This window comes from Zonotrichia leucophrys, chromosome 2, assembly GCF_028769735.1.
Source record: "Zonotrichia leucophrys gambelii isolate GWCS_2022_RI chromosome 2, RI_Zleu_2.0, whole genome shotgun sequence".
In the NCBI taxonomy this organism is placed as follows: domain Eukaryota; kingdom Metazoa; phylum Chordata; class Aves; order Passeriformes; family Passerellidae; genus Zonotrichia; species Zonotrichia leucophrys.
Genome location: NC_088171.1, coordinates 153,075,149 through 153,096,105, shown reverse-complemented (window position 1 = coordinate 153,096,105; position 20,957 = coordinate 153,075,149). Strand labels below are relative to the sequence as shown.

General features: G+C 57.1%; 1 protein-coding gene across 1 annotated transcript in view; it reads left to right on the top strand.

Moving 5' to 3' along the window:
• Positions 1–2,153: 2,153 nt before the first annotated feature.
• Positions 2,154–20,957, top strand: part of NRBP2 (nuclear receptor binding protein 2) — a 40,531-nt gene continuing 21,727 nt past the window's right edge. The window contains exon 1 of the mRNA XM_064706841.1: positions 2,154–2,485. Within this exon, the coding sequence (XP_064562911.1) occupies positions 2,369–2,485 (117 nt within the window). The 5' untranslated portion in view covers positions 2,154–2,368. The remainder of the gene's footprint in view (positions 2,486–20,957) is intronic.

The following is a 20,957-nucleotide window of genomic DNA, read 5'->3' as shown; positions in this document are numbered from 1 at the left end:
GGAGCTGCAGAGGGGAGGACAGGTCTGGGACACTGAGGAGCCTCTACCTATGCCCTCCCTGTGCCCTCCCTGTGTGCAAAGACACACCTGGGAGCACAGGCAGGACAGGTGAGCTCACCTGCGCTGCCCAGCAAGTTAGGAGGGAGCTGCAGAGGGGAGGACAGGTCTGGGACACTGAGGAGCCTCTCCCCGTACCCTCCCCATGCCCTGCCTGTGCCCTCCATGTGCTCCAGCCCTGCCCGGCCCCAGCCCAGGTGCTGTCCCAGCTCAGGAACTGGTTTCACCTGTCCACACCTGTGCCACCCCTCCCTGTGCCACCACAGCCAGCACTGCAGCCCAACCACCCAGAAACTTCAGTGGATCAGCAAACCCTTCCAAGGCATTGCTTATCTGCTTATCCCTTTTGGGGGTGCTGGAGGTGGTGAAAGGCAGGTCCAGGAGTCGCTCACAGGGGTGGCACCATTGACAGCTGGACTCAGCCATGGCCAGGAGATGGTCACAGGGCTGCCATAGAGGCCAGGAGAGGGTCACAGGGCTGCCATCGAGGCCAGGAGATGGTCACAGGGCTGCCATCGGGGCTGGGAGGTGGCCCCGGGGGTGTCACAGGGAGCTAGCAGAGGCCAGGAGTGGCCCCAAGGTGCTGCAGGGGCTCTGGGGATGGGGACAGTTCCTGGGCGTGGAGCTCAGTTTGTGTTTGGTGACAACATTTCCATCCCTGGTCCTTGAACTCATTCCCAGAGTCTGCCGTGATAACAGCCAGGGGCTGGCACCCCTTCCAGCCCTGCCTGGCATGCAGGGGACAAGGTGACCCACCCTGGCACACAGGGAACAAGGTGACCCACCCTGCCACACAGGGAACAAGGTGACCCACCCTGGCACACAGGGGTCATGGTGACCAACCCTGGCACGCAGGGGACAAGGTGACCCACCCTGGCACACAGGGGACAAGGTGACCAACGCTGGGAGCCCCACCTGGCACACAGGGGACAAGGTGATCCAGGGGCAGCTCCTGGCACACAGGGGACACGGTGACCCACCCTGGCACACAGGGGACATGGTGACCCACCCTGGCAGCTCCTGGCACACAGGGGACAAGGTGGCCCACTCTGGCAGCTCCTGCCACCGGGCTGGAACAGGGGCTGGGGGTCACAGAAGGATCTGGTGGTGACACAGAAGGACCTGGTGGTGGCCCTGGGGGACCTGGTGGTGGCCAGCAGGACGTGGTGGTGACCCAGAGGGACATGGTGGTGGCCCCCACCAGGACACACCTCGTGCTCCCTTGTCCCGTGCCAGGCCGGGACGCTGTGGCCATACCTGCCGTGCCCTTCCCGTGTCCCCCCCTGGCCCCGCGGTCCCCTCGGTCACCCGGAGCAGCCGCAGCCCGCAGGGGGAGGACGAGCCCGAGCCCGCCAGGCGCCAGCGCCGCGCGGAAAAAGGGTGGGAGGAGGGCTAAAAGTAACTTGAGACGGCCAGAAAAAGAAAAAAAAAACAGCCAAAAAAATAATCTAACGAGCCAGAGAGTTCCCGGTGGAACGAAAACATCTGCTGGGCGCCGGGTGGGGGCTGGTGCGGAGCTCTGGGTGCCCGGGGCCCGGCCAGGGGGTCCCGCAGAGCCCCCGGTACCGGAGCGGGAGTGGCTCGGGAAGGGGCCCTGGCAGGGAGGGACCCCCGAGATGGGGGCAGCGCCGGGGGGAGCCCGGGCAAGGCAGCCCCAGGGGCACGGGACGGGAACGGGGCTCCGAGATGGGGAACGGGAACGGGGGTCCGAGGGTGGGACGGGAACGGGAATGGGGCTGCGAGGCGGGGACGGGAACGGGTCTCCGAGGGGGGAACGGAAACGGGTCTCCGAGGGTGGGGACGAGCCCCCGGGCCCCGGAAGGGGGCAACCGGCGGCTGCTGGCGGGGCAGGACACGGACACGAACCGGACGGCCCCGGGGCGGGTCGAGCCCGGTGCGGGGTGCGGGGGACTATCGGGGGTGCGGGAGCCCCTCCGGGGATGCCGGAGCCGCTGCCGGGAGTGCCGGTGGTGCGGGAGCTGCTGCCGCCGGTGCGGGAGCCCCTCCCGGCGGGGCGGGGCGTGCGCGGCCGCACGTCCGGAGCGGGGCGGGACGAGCCCGGGCCGGCCCCGCACGGCACCGGCAGATCGCGGTGGGGCTCGGGGCGCTGCGGTGCGGCTCGGCTCGGCTCGGCTTGGCTCTGGTTCGCCCCCTTCGGCTTGGTTCCGTTCGGTTCGGCGCGCATCAGCTCGGCTCGCGGTGGTTCAGAGTGGATCGGTTCGGGTCGGATTGGATCGGATCTAAGCGGATCGGGTCGGACTAGAGCCCGGCACAGCTCGGCACAGCCCTTGGAGCGCGGATCGCGGCGGGGATGGCGGTGCCCGAGCCGGACGCGCGGCTGGCGCAGGAGAAGGAGGAGGAGAGCGAGGAGGAGAGCGAGGTGCTGGAGGAGAGTCCCTGCGGCCGCTGGCAGAAGCGCCGCGAGCAGGTGGGAGCGCGGAACGCCGGGCGGGGGGAGGCCGGAGAGGAGATGGGAATGCCGAGGATGGGGACGGGGATCCCGGGGATGGGGACGGGGCCACCGGGCTGTGCGGGGCACGGCGAGGGCCGCGGCCGGAGGGCGATGCGGGGAGCGAGTCCCCGGGGACAGCCGGAGGAGCGGGGAGCCGAGCTCGGTCATGCCCGGCTCGGGCTGTGCCGGTGAGGAAAGCCGAGCTCGCCATGCCACGGCGATTCGTGTCTCGGTATGAGGAGCCGAGCCCGCCGTGTCTCGGTGTGGAAAGCGGAGCCCGCCGTGTCTGGGTGCGGGCTGTACCGGTTTTGGAAGCCGATCCCGCCGTGTCTCGGTGTGTTGGAAGCCGAGCCCGCCGTGTCTCGGTGCGGGGAACCGAACCCGCCGTGTCTCGGTGTTGGAAGCCGAGCCCGCCGTGTCTCGGTATTGGAAGCCGAACCCGCCGTGTCTCGGTGCGGGGAGCCGAGCCCGCCGTGTCTCGGTATTGGAAGCCGAACCCGCCGTGTCTCGGTGCGGGCTGTGCCGGTGCGGGGAGCCGATCTCACGGTGCCCAGATGTGCGGGGACCCGATCTCACCGTGCCCGGGGAGCCGATCTCTCCGTGCCTGCCGTGGGGAGCCGATCTCACCGTGCCCGGTGCGGCTGCTGGTGCGGGCTGCAAGGGCTCGCGTTTCACCCTGCCCTGCTCTGGGGTGTCTGGGGCAGGGCTCGGGCTCACCGTGTCCCGGTACCGGAGGCCGAGCTGGGCTCGCCGTGCGCCGGTGTGGGGAGCCCTGGTGTGGAGAGCCCCGGGTCAGTCCAGGCCCGTCCCGCGGCCCCGGTTCCGGTGGGACCGGCCGTGCTGGGCAGCCGGTGACCGCCCTGCGGGGCCGCTGGAGGCTACCGGAGGGTTCTGGGGGCCGGGTCCCGGAGCTGTGCCCGGTGCCAGCCCCGCAGGTGGCAGCACGGTGACCCCGGAGCTCCTGCGGGAGCGGGGACGTGCCGGTCACCGGTGCTGGGTCGGGGCTGGAGAGCGCCGTTCCTCCTCTCCAGAGAACGGCTCAGCTCATCTTCCTATGCCAGGCTGCAGCACCAGGAGTGACTCCCAAAAATGGGGCTGGAGCCACCCTGTGCCTGCCAGGGCCCCCAGAACAGGGAGCAGAGCCGGAGGTGAATCCTGGCCCCAGGCAGGGGCTGGGTGACGGGCACGGGGCTGGGGGACAGACGCTGGGCTGGGAGATGGACACGGGGCTGGGGGACAGACACTCTGCTGGGGGATGGACAGACCACAGGCACTGCCGGAGCCCGGAGGGGAAAGGCCCATCCAAGGCCAAACCCTTGATCTGCTCCTTATCTCCACTGTCCCCGAGGCCAGACCTTTAATCTGCCCCTTATCTCCCCTGTCTCCAAGGCCGGACCCTTTATCTTCTCCTTATCACCCCTGTCCCCAAGGCCAAACCCTTTATCTGCCCCTTATCTCTCCTGTCCCGGGACAGCACTGGCCCCGGCGCTCAGCTCAGCCCAGGGCTGCATCTCCCGGCCTGAATTCCCAGGCTGGGCTTTGCTGAGCTACTGATTCCTGCTCCTGGCTGATCCCTGGGGCTGATCCCTGGGGCTGATCCCTGCTCCTGGGGCTGATCCCTGTTCCTGGGGCTGATCCCTGCTCCTGGCTGATCCCTGCTCCTGGGGCTGATCCGTGCTCCTGATCCCTGCTCCTGGCTGATCCCTGTTCCTGGGGCTGATCCCTGCTCCTGGAGCTGATTCCTGCTCCTGGCTGATCCCTGCTCCTGGGGCTGATCCCTGCTCCTGGGGCTGATCCCTGCTCCTGGCTGATCCCTGCTCCTGCGGCTGATCCCTGCTCCTGGCTGATCCCTGCTCCTGGCTGATCCCTGGGGCTGATCCCTGGGCTGATCCCTGCCCTGGGCTGATCCTGCTCCTGATCCCTGCTCCTGGCTGATCCCTGGGGCTGATTCCTGCTCCTGGCTGATCCCTGGGGCTGATCCCTGCTCTGGGGGCTGATCCCTGGGGCTGATCCCTGGGGCTGATCCCTGGGGCTGATCCCTGCTCCTGGGGCTGATCCCTGTTCCTGGGGCTGATCCCTGGGGCTGATCCCTGCTCCTGGGGCTGATCCCTGCTCCTGGGGCTGATCCCTGCTCCTGGCTGATCCCTGCTCCTGGCTGATCCCTGCTCCTGGGGCTGATCCCTGCTCCTGGCTGATCCCTGCTCCTGGCTGATCACTCCTGGTTGATAACTCCTCCTGGCTGATCATCTGCTCTATCCCTCAGCACTGTCAGGTGCTTCCACACCCCCTTCCCCTGCTCCTGCTCCCTCCTCCTCTCTGTAAAACGCCTTCCCCACACCGAGGGCTTGACCCTGACCCTCGTGAAATGGAGAATATCGAGGAGCTGGAGAGAGTTCAGAGACAGGAATGGAGCTGGGAAGGTCTGGAGGAGCTGGGAAGGGGCTCAGCCTGGAGCAAAGGAGGCTCAGGGGGGATCTTGTGGCTCTGCACAGCTCCTGACAGGAGGGCACAGCCGGGAGGATTTGGGATCTGATACCAGGGAACAGGGACAGGAGTACAGGGAATGGCCTCAGGCTGGGCCAGGGGAGGTTTAGCAGGGATATTGTGGAAATTCCTTCTGTCTGTTCTGGCCAACCAGCGATGGGTAAAGGTGAGGATTTCTATGCCAAACAGTGATGTTTAGTGGTGAGGATTTCAATGCCAAACAGTGATATTTATTGGTGAGGATTTCAATGTTTAATGGTGAGGATTTCAATGCCAGACAGTGACATTTATTGGTGAGGATTTCAACTGCCAGCGATGTGTAATGGTGAGGATTTCAGTGTCAAGCAAACAGTCATGTTTCATGGTGAGGATTTCAATGCCAAACAGACGTGTTTATTGGTGAGGATTTCAATGTCAGTGGAGTTTGTTTAATGGTGAGGATTTCATTGCCAAACAGTGACATTTATTGGTGAAGATTTCAGTGTTTCATGGTGAGGATTTCAATGCCAAACAGTGACGTTTAATGGTGAGGATTTGAATGTCAGTGATGTTTCTTGGTGAGGATTTCAATGCCAAACAGTGATATTTATTGGTGAGGATTTCAATGTTTAATGGTGAGTATTTCAATGCCATTGATATTTAATGGTGAGGATTTCAATGCCATTGGTGTTTATTGGTCAGGATTTCAATGTCAGTGATGTTTAATGGTGAGGATTTCATTGCCAAACAGTGACATTTTTTGGTGAAGATTTCAGTGTTTCATGGTGAGGATTTCAATGCCAAACAAACATGTTTATTAGTGAGGATTTCAGTGTCAGTGGTGTTTAGTGGTGAGGATTTCAATGTCAGTGGTGTTTAATGGTGAGGATTTCATTGCCAAACAGTGGCATTTATTGGTGAGGATTTCAATGCCAGTGGTGTTTCATGGTGAGGGTTTCAGTGTCAGTGGTGTTTCATGGTGAGGGTTTCAGTGCCAGGGATGTTTAATGGTGAGGATTTCAATGCCGAAAAGTGATCTTTCATGGTGAGGATTTCAATAGCAGTGATGTTTTATGCTGAGGATTTCAGTACCAAAACAAATAGTGATATTTAATGGTGAAGATTTCAATGCCAAAGTGATATTTAATGGTGAGGATCTCAATGCCAAGCAAACAGTTTGGCATTTATTGGTGAGGATTTCAATGCCAGTGATGTTTAATGGTGAGGGTTTCAATGCCAAACAGTGACATTTATTGGTGAGGATTTCAATGCCAGTGATGTTTAATGGTGAGGGTTTCAATGCCAAACAGTGACATTTATTGGTGAGGATTTCAATGCCAGTGATGTTTAATGAGCATTTCAATGCCATACAACCAGTGGTGTTTAATGGTGAGGATTTCAGTGCCAAACAGTGATGTTCAATATTGATGTTTATTGAGGATTTCCGTACTGAATTATGCACGAACTTTCTGGAGCGGTGCTGCCATGCCCAGACCTGACCAGGAGAGCCAGAGCAGCAGGAATGCTCCGTGATTGCCCGCTGGAGGAGGTTTGTGCAGGAGCTATGCAGGTTCTCAGGTGTTTGTGCAGATTCCCAGGTGTTTGTGTGCAGGTTCCCAGGTGTTTGTGCAGGTTCCCAGGTGTTTGTGCAGATTCCCAGGTGTTTGTGCAGGTTCACAGGTGTTTGTGCACATTCCCAGGTGTTTGTGCGCAGGTTCCCAGGTGTTTGTGCACATTCCCAGGTGTTTGTTTATGTAGATTCCCACGTGTTTCTTTGTGCAGATTCATAGATGCTTGTACAAATTCACAGATGTTTGTGCAGGTTCTCAGGTGTTTGTGCAGATTTCCAGGTGTTTGTGTGATTCCCAGGTATTTGTGCAGGTTCCCAGATGTTTGTTTATGTAGATTCCCACGTGTTTCTTTGTGCAGATTCATAGATGCTTGTACAAATTCACAGATGTTTGTGCAGGTTCACAGGTGTTTGTGCAGATTCCCAGGTGTTTCTTTGTGCAGATTCCCAGGTGTTTGTGCAGATTCCCAGATGTTTGTGCAGGTTTCCAGATGTTTGTTTATGCAGATTCCCAGGTGTTTCTTTGTGCAGATTCACAGATGCTTGTACAAATTCACAGATGTTTGATTGTGCAGGTTCACAGGTGTTTGTGCACATTCCCAGGTGTTTGTGCAGATTCCCAGGTGTTTGTGTGCAGGTTCCCAGGTGTTTGTGCAGATTCCCAGGTGTTTGTGTGCAGGTTCTCAGATGTTTGTGCAGATTCCCAGGTGTTTGATTGTGCAGATTTCCAGATGTTTGTGCAGGTTTCCAGATGTTTGTTTATGCAGATTCCCAGGTGTCTCTTTGTGCAGATTCACAGATGCTTGTACAAATTCACAGATGTTTGATTGTGCAGGTTCACAGGTGTTTGTGCACATTCCCAGGTGTTTGTGTGCAGGTTCTCAGATGTTTGTGCAGATTCCCAGGTGTTTGTGCAGGTTCACAGCTGTTTGTGCAGATTCCCAGGTGTTTGTGTGCAGGTTCCCAGGTGTTTGTGCAGGTTCCCAGACGTTTGTTCAGGTTCCCAGATGTTTGTGCAGGTTTCCAGATGATTGTTTGTGCAGATTCCCAGGTGTTTCTTTGTGCAGATTCACAGATGCTTGTACAAATTCACAGATGTTTGATTGTGCAGGTTCACAGCTGTTTGTGCACATTCCCAGGTGTTTGTGCAGATTCCCAGGTGTTTGTGTGCAGGTTCACAGGTGTTTGTGCAGATGCCCAGGTGTTTGTGACCTGCAGGAAGGAGCCAGGCGCTGCAGATCCACCCTCAGCTCTGCTGGGCTTTGTCCCCACAGGGAGCTCTTGCTGGAGCCCCACTGCCATTATTTATTTCCCCAATCAGTTTTCAGAGGGGTCCAGCCCTGTGTGGGACCCTCAGAACTGGGGTTTGGAGGGCAGGGCCATCGGGGTCCCGGTGGGCAGAGCTTGGGGTTCTGGTGGAGTGTCACAGACAACTTCTATGAAAAATCCTTTCCTTAGGGTTTTTTCTCCTGAGAAGCTGTGAGGCCTCAGGAACAAAATGTAAACAATGGTTATCTGCTGCTGTGGAATGCAACAGGTGCATCTGTGATTGGTCTCATGTGGTTGTTTCTAATTAACGGCCAATCACAGTCAGCTGGCTTGGACTCTCTCTCTGAGCCACAAGCCTTTTTTATCATTCTTTAATATTCTATTCTAGCTGGCCTTCTGATGAAACCTTTCCTTCTATTCTTTTAGTATAGTTTAATATAATATATACCATAAAATAATAAATCAGCCTTCGGAAACATGGAGTCAGGTCCTCGTCCCTTTCCTCATCCTGGGACCCCTGTGAACACCCATGACAGAGGAGCAGCCCCGTGTCCCTGGCAGTGTCCCAGCCCTGCCCTGCCCCTGTCAGAGCTCTGCTGCTGGTTGGGAGCTGCTGCTACCACACCATTTCCCACCTGGGAGCACCGGGGCTCCCTCAGCCTTGATCCATGACCTCTTTGCTTTTCCCGCTGTTATAAATGATCAAATTGTGAGCCAAAATTATCAAAAATTTAGCAAAGATTTATTAATTTGTCTGCGAGACTGAAGTTTGGTCTTTGAAACCACCACAGCAAAAGAGTCAGCGTCGAGCCTGGGGTCAGCACCGGGTGAACATGGATCTGACTCCGAGCGTCAGAGTGTCCCCTGTTCACAAATGCTGCTTCTTGCAGCGAGGTTTTATACAGTTTATTCTGCCCGAGGCAGAGATGACCGAATGTTCTTTGTGTCTCTTCACATGCATCGTTGTTGATTTCCATGTGCAGAGGTGGACAAAGATCCAGTCCATGTGTCTCGGTGTTGTCAGTCGACACCGCAGAAGCCATGTATTCACATGGATCAGGATGGCACCGTTGGTTATCTCGACAGATGTAATCAGCAGGGCGATAATCCCTTCCAAGGTGGACCCGACAACTCGGGGAAGCCAACGATTATCGGCCTGGAAGCCGCTATTCTTACGTTAAAAATCCCGATGTTATCTCAACAAAGTCCGGGAACTAGATGTATATGAATAAGACGCTGCTCCCGGCCAGGATGGTCAAAAGACATAGTTTGGATTTTACAATATTTTATACATTAATAGCATGAATTATCCCTGCCATATACTACAGCTGCTGGTTGGGAACTGCTGCTGGCACACCATTTCCCACCTGGGAGCACCGGCGCTCTGTGACCTCCTTTGCTTTTCCCACCCACCCTGGAGATTATGAGCAGAAGGGAGAATAAATTTGGCTTTCTGCTTTTTCTGGGAGGTTTTGTGCCTCTGTTGGTGTGGGCAGGGCTGTGGTGAGCCTGGTTTATCAGTCTGGTTTATCCCTGCTGCTTTGGGGTCCCAAACCCCCAGTTTGCCCGGGAAAGGGGGCTGTGACCAGCAGGAGTTTGCTGCTCCCACCACATCTGTCTGTCTGTCTGTCTGTCTGTCCCATTTCCTGGGCTCAGGCTGTGATTTCCACCCCCTCCCCATCCCCACCTGTCAGTTCTGCCCCTCTGGGGCTGCTCTGGACAGGTCTGGGCTCCTGCAGCCCTTCCCTGGGGTGGGAGTGCTCAGATGGGGCTCATGGATGGAAATTTAAAATTGTTCCTGTGATTTATTCCTCTGAGTCAGCCTGGAACTGGCCCCTGCTCGTGGTTCTGCTGCTGCTTCAGTGTGGGATTTGCTTTGGGATTTTAGGGTTAATATCCAAGAATTCAGGATGATATCCAAAAATTTAGGGTTAATAGCAAAGAATTCAAGATGACATCTAAGAATTTGGGGTTAATATTCAAGAATTCAGGATGATATCTGAGAAATTAGGGTCAATATCCGAGAATTTAGATTATATCCGAAAATTTAGGTTTAATATCCAAGAATTCAGGATGATGTCAAAAAATTTAGGGTAATAGGGTTAATAGGCTTGGGATAGAGTGAGGGAAGGGATGGGGCACCCAGAGGGACCGGGATGGGATGGGCTTCTGATTCTCAGCACAGAAATCCTGTGGGGTGCAGATCTGGGGGGTTCAAGGGAAAAACTGAGCTCTGGGGAGATCCTGGAGCTCTTACAGGGCCTGAAGGGCCTCCAGGAGAGCTGGAGAGGGACTGGGGACAGGAGGGAGAGGACAGGGGAATGGCTCCCAGGAGGGAGAGGACACAAGGAATGGCTCCCAGTGCCAGAGGGCAGGGCTGGATGGGAGATTGGGAATGAGGAATTGTTCCCTGGCAGGGTGGGGAGGGGCTGGGATGGGATTCCCAGAGCAGCTGAGGCTGCCCCTGGATCCCTGCAGGTTTTCCAGGCCAGGCTGGACACTGGGGTTTGGAGGAACCTGGGAGAGTGGGAGGTGTCCTTGCCCGTGGAAGGTGTCCCTGGTCCATGGAAGGTGTCCATGGAAGGTGTCCCTGGTCCATGGAAGGTGTCCCTACCCATGGAAGGTGTCCCTGCCCATGGAAGGTGTCCCTGGTCCCATGGAAGGTGTCCCTGGCCATGGAAGGTGTCCCTGCCCATGGAAGGTGTCCCTGCCCATGGAAGGTGTCCCTGGTGCCATGGAAGGTGTCCCTGCCCATGGAAGGCGTCCCTGGTCCCATGGAAGGTGTCCCTGGCCATGGAAGGTGTCCCTGCCCAAGGAAGGTGTCCCTGGTCCCATGGAAGGTGTCCCTGGCCATGGAAGGTGTCTCTGGCCATGGAAGGTGTTCCTGGTGCCATGGAAGGTGTTCCTGGTCCCATGGAAGGTGTCCCCGCCCATGGAAGGTTTCCTTGCCTATGGAAGGTGTCCCTGGTCCATAGAAGGTGTCCCTATCCATGGAAGGTGTCCCTGCCCATGGAAGGTGTCCCTGGTTCCATGGAAGGTGTCCCTGGTCCCATGGAAGGTGTCCCTGCCCATGGGAGGTGTCCCTGCCCATGGAAGGTGTCCCTGCCCATGGAAGGTGTCCCTGGTGCCATGGAAGGTGTTCCTGGTGCCATGGAAGGTGTCCCTGATCCCATGGAAGGTGTCCCTGGTGCCATGGAAGGTGTCCCTGGTGCCATGGAAGGTCCCTGCCCATGGGAGGTGTCCCTGATTGACAGAAGGTGTCCCTGCCCATGGAAGGTGTCCCTGGTCCCATGAAAGGTGTCCCTGGCCATGGAAGGTGTTCCTGGTGCCATGGAAGGTGTCCCTGGCACTATGGAAGGTTTCCCTGCCCATGGAAGGTGTCCCTGCCCATGGGAGGTGTCCCTGGCCATGGAAGGTGTTCCTGGTGCCATGGAAGGTGTTCCTGGTGCCATGGAAGGTCCCTGCCCATGGGAGGTGTCCCTGCCCATGGAAGGTGTCCCTGGTCCCATGGAAGGTGTCCCTGGCCATGGAAGGTGTCCCTGATCCCATGGAAGGTGTCCCTGCCCATGGAAGGTGTCCCTGCCCATGGAAGGTGTCCCTGGTCCCATGGAAGGTGTCCCTGGTGCCATGGAAGGTGTCCCTGCCCATGGAACGTGTCCCTGCCCATGGAACGTGTCCCTGCCATAGCACAGGGTGGCACTGGGGGTGTTACAGACCCTTCCCCACCCAAACCATCCTGGGGCTCCCCAGCTCCGAGCTCTGACTCCTCCAGGAGGGTGAGAGGAGGGAAAAACCAGCAGCAGAAAACGCGGGGCAGAAACGCTGAGGCAGCGTTTAATGAACATAAAATGCTGTTAAAAACCAGCCAGAGGCAGGGGGGAGGTTCGGGGTGGGAAAAGGAAAACAAAGCATGGAAAAGCAGCGCTGGGAGGGAGGGAGGCAGGGCTGGGATCCCGGCAGTGCGGGGGTTCCCATTTTTAGGCATGGATGAGGTCGCACTTGGCAGCAGATCCCGGCTCCACGCTGGGGAAGGCTTTGGGAAGGCTCCAGCCCTGCAATTCCTGCCACGGGGTTATTTTTGAAAGCTGCTCTGCTGCCAGCTGTCCCCAGGGAGCCGTGAGGAGCCGAGAGGAGCTGTGAGGAGCCATTCCAGCACAGAGGGATCAGCTGCAGGGCTCAGCTCCTTCCCCTCCTGCCATCCCTGCCTCCTTCCCTTCCTGCCATCCCTCCCTTGTCCTGCCCTCCCTGGCTTCTGTTTGCCCCGGGGGAACCTTGCAGGGCAAGTTTGGGGTGACCCTGCCCAGCTCAGCGCATCTCGCAGGGGAGCTGCCAAGAGTTTTGGGTTAATAGCTGAGAATTCAGGGGTGATATCCATGAGTTTAGGGGCAATATCCATGATTTTAGGATGATATCTGAGAATTTAGGGTTAATATCCAGGACTTTTGGGTTAATATCCAAGAATTTAGGATGGTATCTAAGAATTTAGGGGTAATATCCAAGAATTCATATACATGAATTTAGGGTCAATATCCAAGAATTCAGGATGATATCCAAAAATTTAGGGTTAATATCCAAGAATTTAGGGTGATATTCAAGAATTTAGGCCTAATAGCCAATAATTTAGGGGTAATATCCAAGAATTTTGGCTAATATCCAGAACTTTAGGGTTAATAGCCAAGAATTTAGGGTGATATCCATGAATGTAGGGTTAATATCCAAGAATTTAGGATGATAGCCAAAAATTTAGGGTTAATAGGGTTTAGGACTTCAGAGTTAATAGCCAGGGATTTAGGGTTAATATCCAAGAATTATGGCTAATACCCAGGACTTTAAGGTTAATATCCAAGAATTTAGGATGATATCTAAGAGTTTAGGGTTAATATCCAAGAATTTTGGCTAATATCCAAGACTTTAGGGTTAATATCCAACACTTGAGGACAGTGGAGGTTTCACCCTGGCTGTGCCGTGAATGGGGGCTCTGGGACACCCCAGTTGAGGGTGAACCAAAGGAAATGGAATTCAAGAGCTCACCAGTGGATAAATGTTACTGGAAGCAGACGGTGCAGCTCTGTCCCCAGCACGGCTCTGGCACAGATCGAGCCTGGGCTGTGCCGGGTTTGGAGCCCAAATCATGCCCAGGCTGTGCCAGTTTGGAGCATGGATTGAGCCCGGGCTGTGCTGGGTTTGGAGCATGGATGGATCTCAGGCTATGCTGGATTTGGAGCACAGATTGAGCCTGGGCTGTGCCAGTTTGGAGCCTGGATTGAGCCCGAGCTGTGCTGGGTTTGGAGCATGGACTGTGCCGGGTTTGGAGCATGGATTGAGCCCGGGCTGTGCTGGGTTTGGAGCATGGATTGAGCCCAGGCTGTGCTGGGTTTGGAGCATGGATGGATCTCGGGCTGTGCCGGGTTTGGAGCCCGGACCGAGCCTGGGCTGTGCCGGGTTTGGAGCATGGATTGAGCCTGGGCTGTGCCGAGTTTGGAGCCCGGACCGGGCCTGGGCTGTGCCAGGTTTGGAGCATGGATTGAGCCTGGGCTGTGCCAAGTTTGGAGCATGGATTGAGCCTGGGCTGTGCTGGGATTGGAGCCCAAATCATGCCCAGGCTGTGCCGGGTTTGGAGCCCGGATTGAGCCCAGGCTGTGCTGGGTTTTGGAGTCTTCCCCATCACCTTCCGTGGACAAAGCAGGGATGGATGGATGGATGGATGGATGGATGGATGGATGGATGGATGGATGGATGATGGATGGACGGATGGATGGATGGATGATGGATGGATGGATGGATGGACGGATGGATGATGGATGGATGATGGATGGAGCCCTGGTGCTGCTCTCGCCGTGCCGTGCTCTGCATTTCACCGAGCCTTTAATCCTCGGGGAGCTCTCCCGGGCCGAAACAATCCCGAGCCTTGTTCTGGCTGCTGGGGAGGGGCTGACGTCAGCCTGCTGAGAGGATTCAGCGCAGGAATTGTGGTTTTTCATGCAGGAACACGCTCCTCAATCCCTGTCCGTGTTCTGAAAGGAATTTAAGGCTGCAGCTCCTTAATCCTGTCCCTGTTCTCCATGGGAATTCCAGGCTGCAGCTCCTCAATCCTGTACATATTCCAGGCTGCAACTCCTTTATCCCATCCCTGTTTTTCACAGGAATTCTGGGCTGCAGCTCCTTTATCCCATCCCTGTTTTGTACAGCAATTCCAGGCTGCAGCTCCTTTATCCCTGTTTTTCACAGGGATTCCAGGCTGCAGCTCCTTTACCCCCAGCTCTCAGCCCGTTCCCCCTGTGCTCCCGCCTCCCACCGCGTTACAATTCCTGCCATTTTCCCTGTTTTTTTTCCCTTTCCTGCCTTTATCCACGCTGGTTTTTGGCCCTTTCCCTCTCTTTCCCAGGGGGATGGGTTTGTTTGAGCTGCAGCCGGCTCCAGCCCCCTCCGTGCCCCTTCCTGCGTTTCCTGTGCTGTAACCCGAGCCCTCGGCTGTCCCGGAGGGTTTGGTTCGTGTTCCGTGCCGGGCTGGGCTGTCCCGGGCTGGGTGAAGCTCCTGGAATGCGGCTCAGCTCTGCCCTGAGCGCTTGTCTGGGTTTGAACACACAGGTGTGTGCTGAGGAAGGCAGGAGCCTCCCCTGAAATGGAGAATGTAAAACCTCCCCCCTCTGAATTGTTATAATTTTTAATTTTAGGGGCTCTTGGGCAAAAAATATGGGAGCAGGAATAACAGTTCTTTAATAGGGAAGAAAAAAAAATAAACAATGCAGTGAACTAAAACACCACCGACAGAGTTAGAACACAGCCTGACACCCTGTGGGTCAGGGTATTGGTGGCAGTCCCATTGGAATTGTGGCTGCAGCCCTTCCGGAGTGTCAGGGGTGGTTCTGCTGGAGCAGGGATCCTATAGAAATCCCATTGGAATTGTGGCTGCAGTTTTTTTGGAGTGTCAAATGTGGTTCTGCTGGATCAGGGATCCTATAGAAAAGTCCAATTGGAATTGTGGCTGCTGGAGTGTCAGGGATAGTTCTGCTGGAGCAGGGATCCTATAGAAAAGTCCAATTGGAATTGTGGCTGCTGGAGTGTCAGGGATAGTTCTGCTGGAGCAGGGATCCTATAGAAGTTCAGCTGGAAATCTGGCTGCAGTGTTGGTGTTGTGCTGGTGTTCCAGAATCACCACATTATATTCAGTTGGGAATGCTTGGCTCTCGCCTCTGGGCTCACATCTCCCAGTGGGATGCTGCAGTTCTTATCAGCCATGCAGTGACATTCAATGGCTGTTATCAGCAGATGTCTCCCAGGTTGTGCGGGAGATAAGGAAAACTGCCCACTGAACAGAAGAAAACTGCCATACAGAGGGCAAATACAGTTTGCTTGGCAATCCAGGCTGCATGGCAAACCTGGCTGAGCTCCTGCAGGGCTGGCACTGCTCACTGAGGGGTTCTGAGGGGTTCCTGCCTCTCCTGGAGCTGCTCTGCTCAGGGCTCAGCTACTCAGCGGGGCAAGAACACGGAAATCTGCCTGAGTTCCTCCCAGCTGGGCTGGTTCCTGCTGGCCACTGCTCCTCCCTCAGAGCCTGCTGAGCTGGGATGTCCTTCCAGCAGGGATGTGTGTCCTGGAGCTCCCTGGGCTGCTCTTCCAGCAGGGATGTGTGTCCTGGAGCTCTGCAGGGCTGCTCTTCCAGCAGGGATGTGTGTCCTGGAGCTCTGCAGGGATCCCTGGGCAGCCCTTCCAGCAGGGATGTGTGTCCTGGAGCTCTCCCTGGGCTGCTCTCCCAGCAGCGATGTGTGTCCTGGAGCTCCCTGGGATGTCCTTCCAGCAGGGATGTGTGTCCTGGAGCTCCCTGGGCTGCCCTTCCAGCAGGGATGTGTGTCCTGGAGCTCCCTGGGCTGCTCTCCCAGCAGGGATGTGTGTCCTGGAGCTCTGCAGGGCTGCTCTCCCAGCAGGGCTGTGTGTCCTGGAGCTCTGCAGGGCTGCTCTTCCAGCAGGGCTGTGTGTCCTGGAGCTCTCCCTGGGCTGCCCTTCCAGCAGGGCTGTGTGTCCTGGAGCTCTGCAGGGATCCCTGGGCTGCTCTCCCAGCAGGGCTGTGTGTCCTGGAGCTCTGCAGGGCTGCTCTTCCAGCAGGGATGTGTGTCCTGGAGCTCTCCCTGGGCTGCTCTTCCAGCAGGGATGTGTGTCCTGGAGCTCTGCAGGGCTGCTCTCCCAGCAGGGATGTGTGTCCTGGAGCTCCCTGGGCTGCTCTTCCAGCAGGGATGTGTGTCCTGGAGCTCCCTGGGCTGCCCTTCCAGCAGGGATGTGTGTCCTGGAGCTCTGCAGGGCTGCTCTCCCAGCAGGGATGTGTGTCCTGGAGCTCTGCAGGGCTGCCCTTCCAGCAGGGATGTGTGTCCTGGAGCTCTGCAGGGCTGCTCTCCCAGCAGGGCTGTGTGTCCTGGAGCTCCCTGGGCTGCCCTTCCAGCAGGGATGTGTGTCCTGGAGCTCTGCAGGATTCCCTGGGCTGCTCTTGTCCATGAGCCCAGGCCTGTGCCCCCTCCCAGGGCTGCCATGGGGTGACCCCAGAGTGGTGTCACCTCCCAGGGCAGTGCTGGCATGACCCCAGGCTCGTGTCACCTCCCCAGGCTGGGCTGAGGTGTCACCACGCTCATGTCTCCTCTGGGGCCAAGCAGGGCCAGGGGGTAAAGCAAACATCGCTGCCAGCTCTGGCTGCAGGCGAGGGCAGGGAGCCAGGAAATAAACACTGACCCTGCTGCTGACCCTGCTGACCCTGCTGCTGCTGCCCCTGCAGGAGCTGCCCTGGTGTGGGCAGGGAGCCGGGAAATAAACACCAACCCTGCTGCTGCTGCTGCTGCTGCCCCTGCAGGGGCTGCCCTGGTGTGGGCAGGGAGCCGGGAAATAAACACCAACCCTGCTGCTGCTGCTGCCCCTGCAGGAGCTGCCCTGGTGTGGGCAGGGAGCCGGGAAATAAACACCAACCCTGCTGCTGCTGCCCCTGCAGGAGCTGCCCTGGTGTGGGCAGGGAGCCGGGAAATAAACACCAACCCTGCTGCTGCTGCTGCCCCTGCAGGGGCTGCCCTGGTTGTGGGCAGGGAGCCGGGAAATAAACACCAACCCTGCTGCTGCTGCTGCCCCTGCAGGAGCTGCCCTGGTGTGGGCAGGGAGCCGGGAAATAAACACCAACCCTGCTGCTGCTGCTGCCCCTGCAGGGGCTGCCCTGGTGAGGGCAGGGAGCCGGGAAATAAACACCAACCCTGCTGCTGCTGCCCCTGCAGGAGCTGCCCTGGCCCTGCTCGGCCAGTGGAAAAATACTCGGGTGTCCCCTTGCCGGAGAACAGGGACGAGAACAGGGAGGGCAGTGTTTGCTGGGCAGCAGGGAAGGGCAGCCGTGGGCACGCAGGGAAGCAGAGGCTGCCAACCCTCCCACGGGGAGCAGTGCTGGGTATGGGATGGGATTGGGGAAGGGATTCCTGCCTGTCAGGGTGGTGGGGTGTTGGAATGGGAGCAGTTTTAGATATGGGATGGATGGGATTTTGGGAAGGAATTCCTGCCTGTCAGGGTGGTGGGGTTGCAATGGGAGCAGTGTTAGATTTGGGAATGGGATTTTGGGAAGGAATTACTCCCTGTCAGGGTGGTGAGGTGTTGCAGAGGGAGCAGTGCTGGGTATGGGATGGGATTTGGGAAGGAATTCCTGCCTGTGAGAGTGGTGGGGTTGCAATGGGAGCAGTGTTAGATTTGGGAATGGGATTTTGGGAAGGAATTCCTGCCTGTGAGGGTGATGAGGTGCTGCAGTGGGAGCAGTGTTAGATTTGGGATGGAATTTGGGAAGGAATTCCTCCCTGTCAGGGTGGTGAGGTGTTGCAGAGGGAGCAGTGCTATATTTGGGATGGGATTTGGGAAAGAATTCCTGCTTGTGAGAGTGGTGGGGTATTGCAATGGGAACAGTGTGAGATAGTGGGATGGGATTTTGGGATGGGATTCCTCCCTGTCAGGGTGGTGAGATGCTGCAGTGGGTGCGCTGTTAGATACTGTGATGAGATTTGGGAAGGGATTCCTCCCCATGAGGATGGTGAGGTGTTGCAATGGGAGCAGTGATACATATTGGGATGGATGGGATTTTGGGAAGGAATTCTTCCCCATGAGGATGTTAGGGTATTGCAATGGAATTCCCAGAGCAGCTGTGGCTGTCTCTGGATCCCTGGACGTGCCCAAGCCCAGGCTGGATGGGGCTTGGAGTGACCTGGGCTGGTGGGAGATGTCCCTGCCATGGCAGGGTGAAACGAGGTGACCTCTGAGGTCCCTTCCCACCCACACCACCCTGGACTTTGATGGTTCTGTCACAGGGAGGGTTCCTGGAGAAGGGCTGGGTGCTGTGGGTGCCCTTCCTGCCCTGACTGGGGCAGCTCTGGCACTGCCCACCCCGCTGGGCTGTCCCTGACTCAGTTTCCCTGCCCGCTCTCCCAGGCCCGGGCACAGCCACGCACTGGGGTGTGACTTGCAGAAACAAACAAACAAACTCCACAGCTTTTGTGCAGTTGTAAAGCTGGTATGTTTATTACCACCCTGGACGCGTGTGGGAATCATATTTTAAAATGACATGCGTACTTCTGGGGACTTCAGATTATTTTAAATCTCTCTCTCAAATACATATGTATGCTATTTCACAGTAGGTTCATACATATTCAATCTACTGATTTTGAGTGACATTTGCTGCTAATTCTTCTTTATCAGAAAGAACTCTTGAGTCAGGTTGCTTTGCTTTGGCTGCTCCTTTCCCCCACCCCTTATCTCTTGTCCTTCAGCTGAAGCAGTTTCTCTGAGCACAGGTTTTCTGTGAGACCAGGCAGTCAGGCTAAACAGCAAGCTACAGATTTAACTCAAAATGTGCATTTCACCTAGATTATAATAGATTTCTACTCTGGAAAATTTCTACTTTGCTTCAGGTGCTTCTCCTGGGTGAGTGGGCAGCCCTGCTGCTCTCTGCCCCTGCTCTGCTGGTTCTCCATGGCCCAGGATGGCCTGAGGGGGCAGCAGTGCCTGAGGGGCACACGGTTGTGCCCCCCTGTGCCCCCCTGTGCCTGGCTGGGTTCGTGCTGAGCTCACGGCTTGGTGGCAGACAGGATCAAATGCTTCACTGGAATCCAAATATTTTCCATCCGCTGCCTTGCCCTCACCTGCGGGTTGTGTAACAGGATGGCAGGGACAGAACAGGTTTGTCTGGCGCCACGGATCCCTTGGCACCGCCGCGGGGCTGAGCTGTGCCCAGCCCTGGGCACGGCTACTGCCAGTGAGGGATGGCATCTGTGCTGGCCTGGGGCTGCTGCTGCTGCTGCCGGTGCCCTCGCTGGGCACAGACGGGTGCAGGTGCCACTCTGGGCTTGGATGGGGCCTGGAGCAGGAGCTGGAGCCTGGGACATGGGATGTGACAGCCCCTTACCTGAGCACAGTCTTGGATGGAGCCCTTGGAGCAGGAGCTAGAGCCTGGAGTGTGGTCTCATCTGGGACATGGGATGTGACATCCGCTTACCTGGGCACGGTCTTGGATGGAGCCCTTGGAGCAGGAGCTGGGATCCTGGGACAGGGGTGTGACAGCCCCTTCCCTTGGGTGTTGGATGGGCCCCTGGAGCAGGAGCTGGAGCCTGGAACGTGCTGTCACCTGGGACAGGGGTGTGACAGCCCCTTCCCTCGGGCAGTGTCGTTCTCGAGGCGGTCTCAACACAAAGTAGAGACTGCAAGCAGTTTCAGTTGGCAACTCTTCATTATTGAACATGGCTGGCTTTTATACATTTTCTAATTGTTTATGCTTTTTCTGCTCTAGCTATTGGCTACAATAAGTCAACATAATAGTATTGGTGAAAAGTTATAGTGACTTTAACTGACTTTCTAAAACTACTTCATCTAGCTGCAAGGTTCTCTTATCTTTCTTCTCTCGGTCTCCTGGGTTACAGCTTTGGAGAGAGCTCTTTGTCAGCTTCTTGTTACTTCTCGGCTTCTTCACGCTCTTTTAGCTAACAGGCCTGCTGTTAGCTCCTTCTACAGGGCAGGGCACAGGGGTTGGTGACCCCTCAGCTCCGGGGCCGCGGGCTCTGCCCGTGCTGCCACTCCCTGTCCCTGACCCTTGGGGACGTGCAGGACACAGCTCAGGTGTCCCTGACCCTTGGGGACATGCAGGACACAGCTCAGGTGTCCCTGACCCTTGGGGACGTGCAGGACGTGGCTCAGGTGTCCCTGACCCTTGGGGACATGCAGGACAGGGCTCTGGTGTCCCCAATCCTTGGGGATGTGCAGGACACAGCTCAGGTGTCCCTGACCCTTGGGGACATGCAGGACAGGGCTCAGGTGTCCCTGACCCTTGGGGACATGCAGGACACAGCTCAGGTGTCCCTGAGCCTTGGGGATGTGCAGGACACAGCTCAGGTGTCCCTGACCCTTGGGGATGTGCAGGACAGGGCTCAGGTGTCCCTGACCCTTGGGGATGTGCAGGACAGGTCTCAGGTGTCCCTGACCCTTGGGGACATGCAGGACAGGGCTCAGGTGTCCCTGACCCTTGGGGACGTGCAGGACACAGCTCAGGTGTCCCTGAGCCTTGGGGACATGCAGGACACAGCTCAGGTATCCCTGACCCTTGGGGACGTGCAGGACAGGGCTCAGATGTCTCTTACCCTTGGGGACATGAAGGACACAGCTCAGGTGTCCCGAGTCCTTGGGGACATGCAGGACGTGGCTCAGGTGTCCCTGACCCTTGGGGACGTGCAGGACACAGCTCAGGTGTCCCTGACCCTTGGGGACATGCAGGACAGGGCTCAGATGTCCCTGACCCTTGGGGACGTGCAGGACACGGCTCAGGTGTCCCTGACCCTCGGGGACGTGCAGGACACAGCTCAGGTGTCCCTGACCCTTGGGGATGTACAGGACACAGCTCAGGTGTCCCTGAGCCTTGGGGACGTGCAGGACACAGCTCAGGTGTCCCTGACCCTTGGGGACATGCAGGACACAGCTCAGGTGTCCCTGACCCTTGGGGACATGCAGGACAGGGCTCAGGTGTCCCTGACCTTTGGGGACGTGCAGGACGTGGCTCAGGTGTCCCTGCCTGGGGCCTCAGCGCTCCCAGCTCGGTGTTTTTGCTTTCCCGTGTTTTCCGAAGCAGTTTCTGTGTTGCAACAGCCGCGCCTGCCC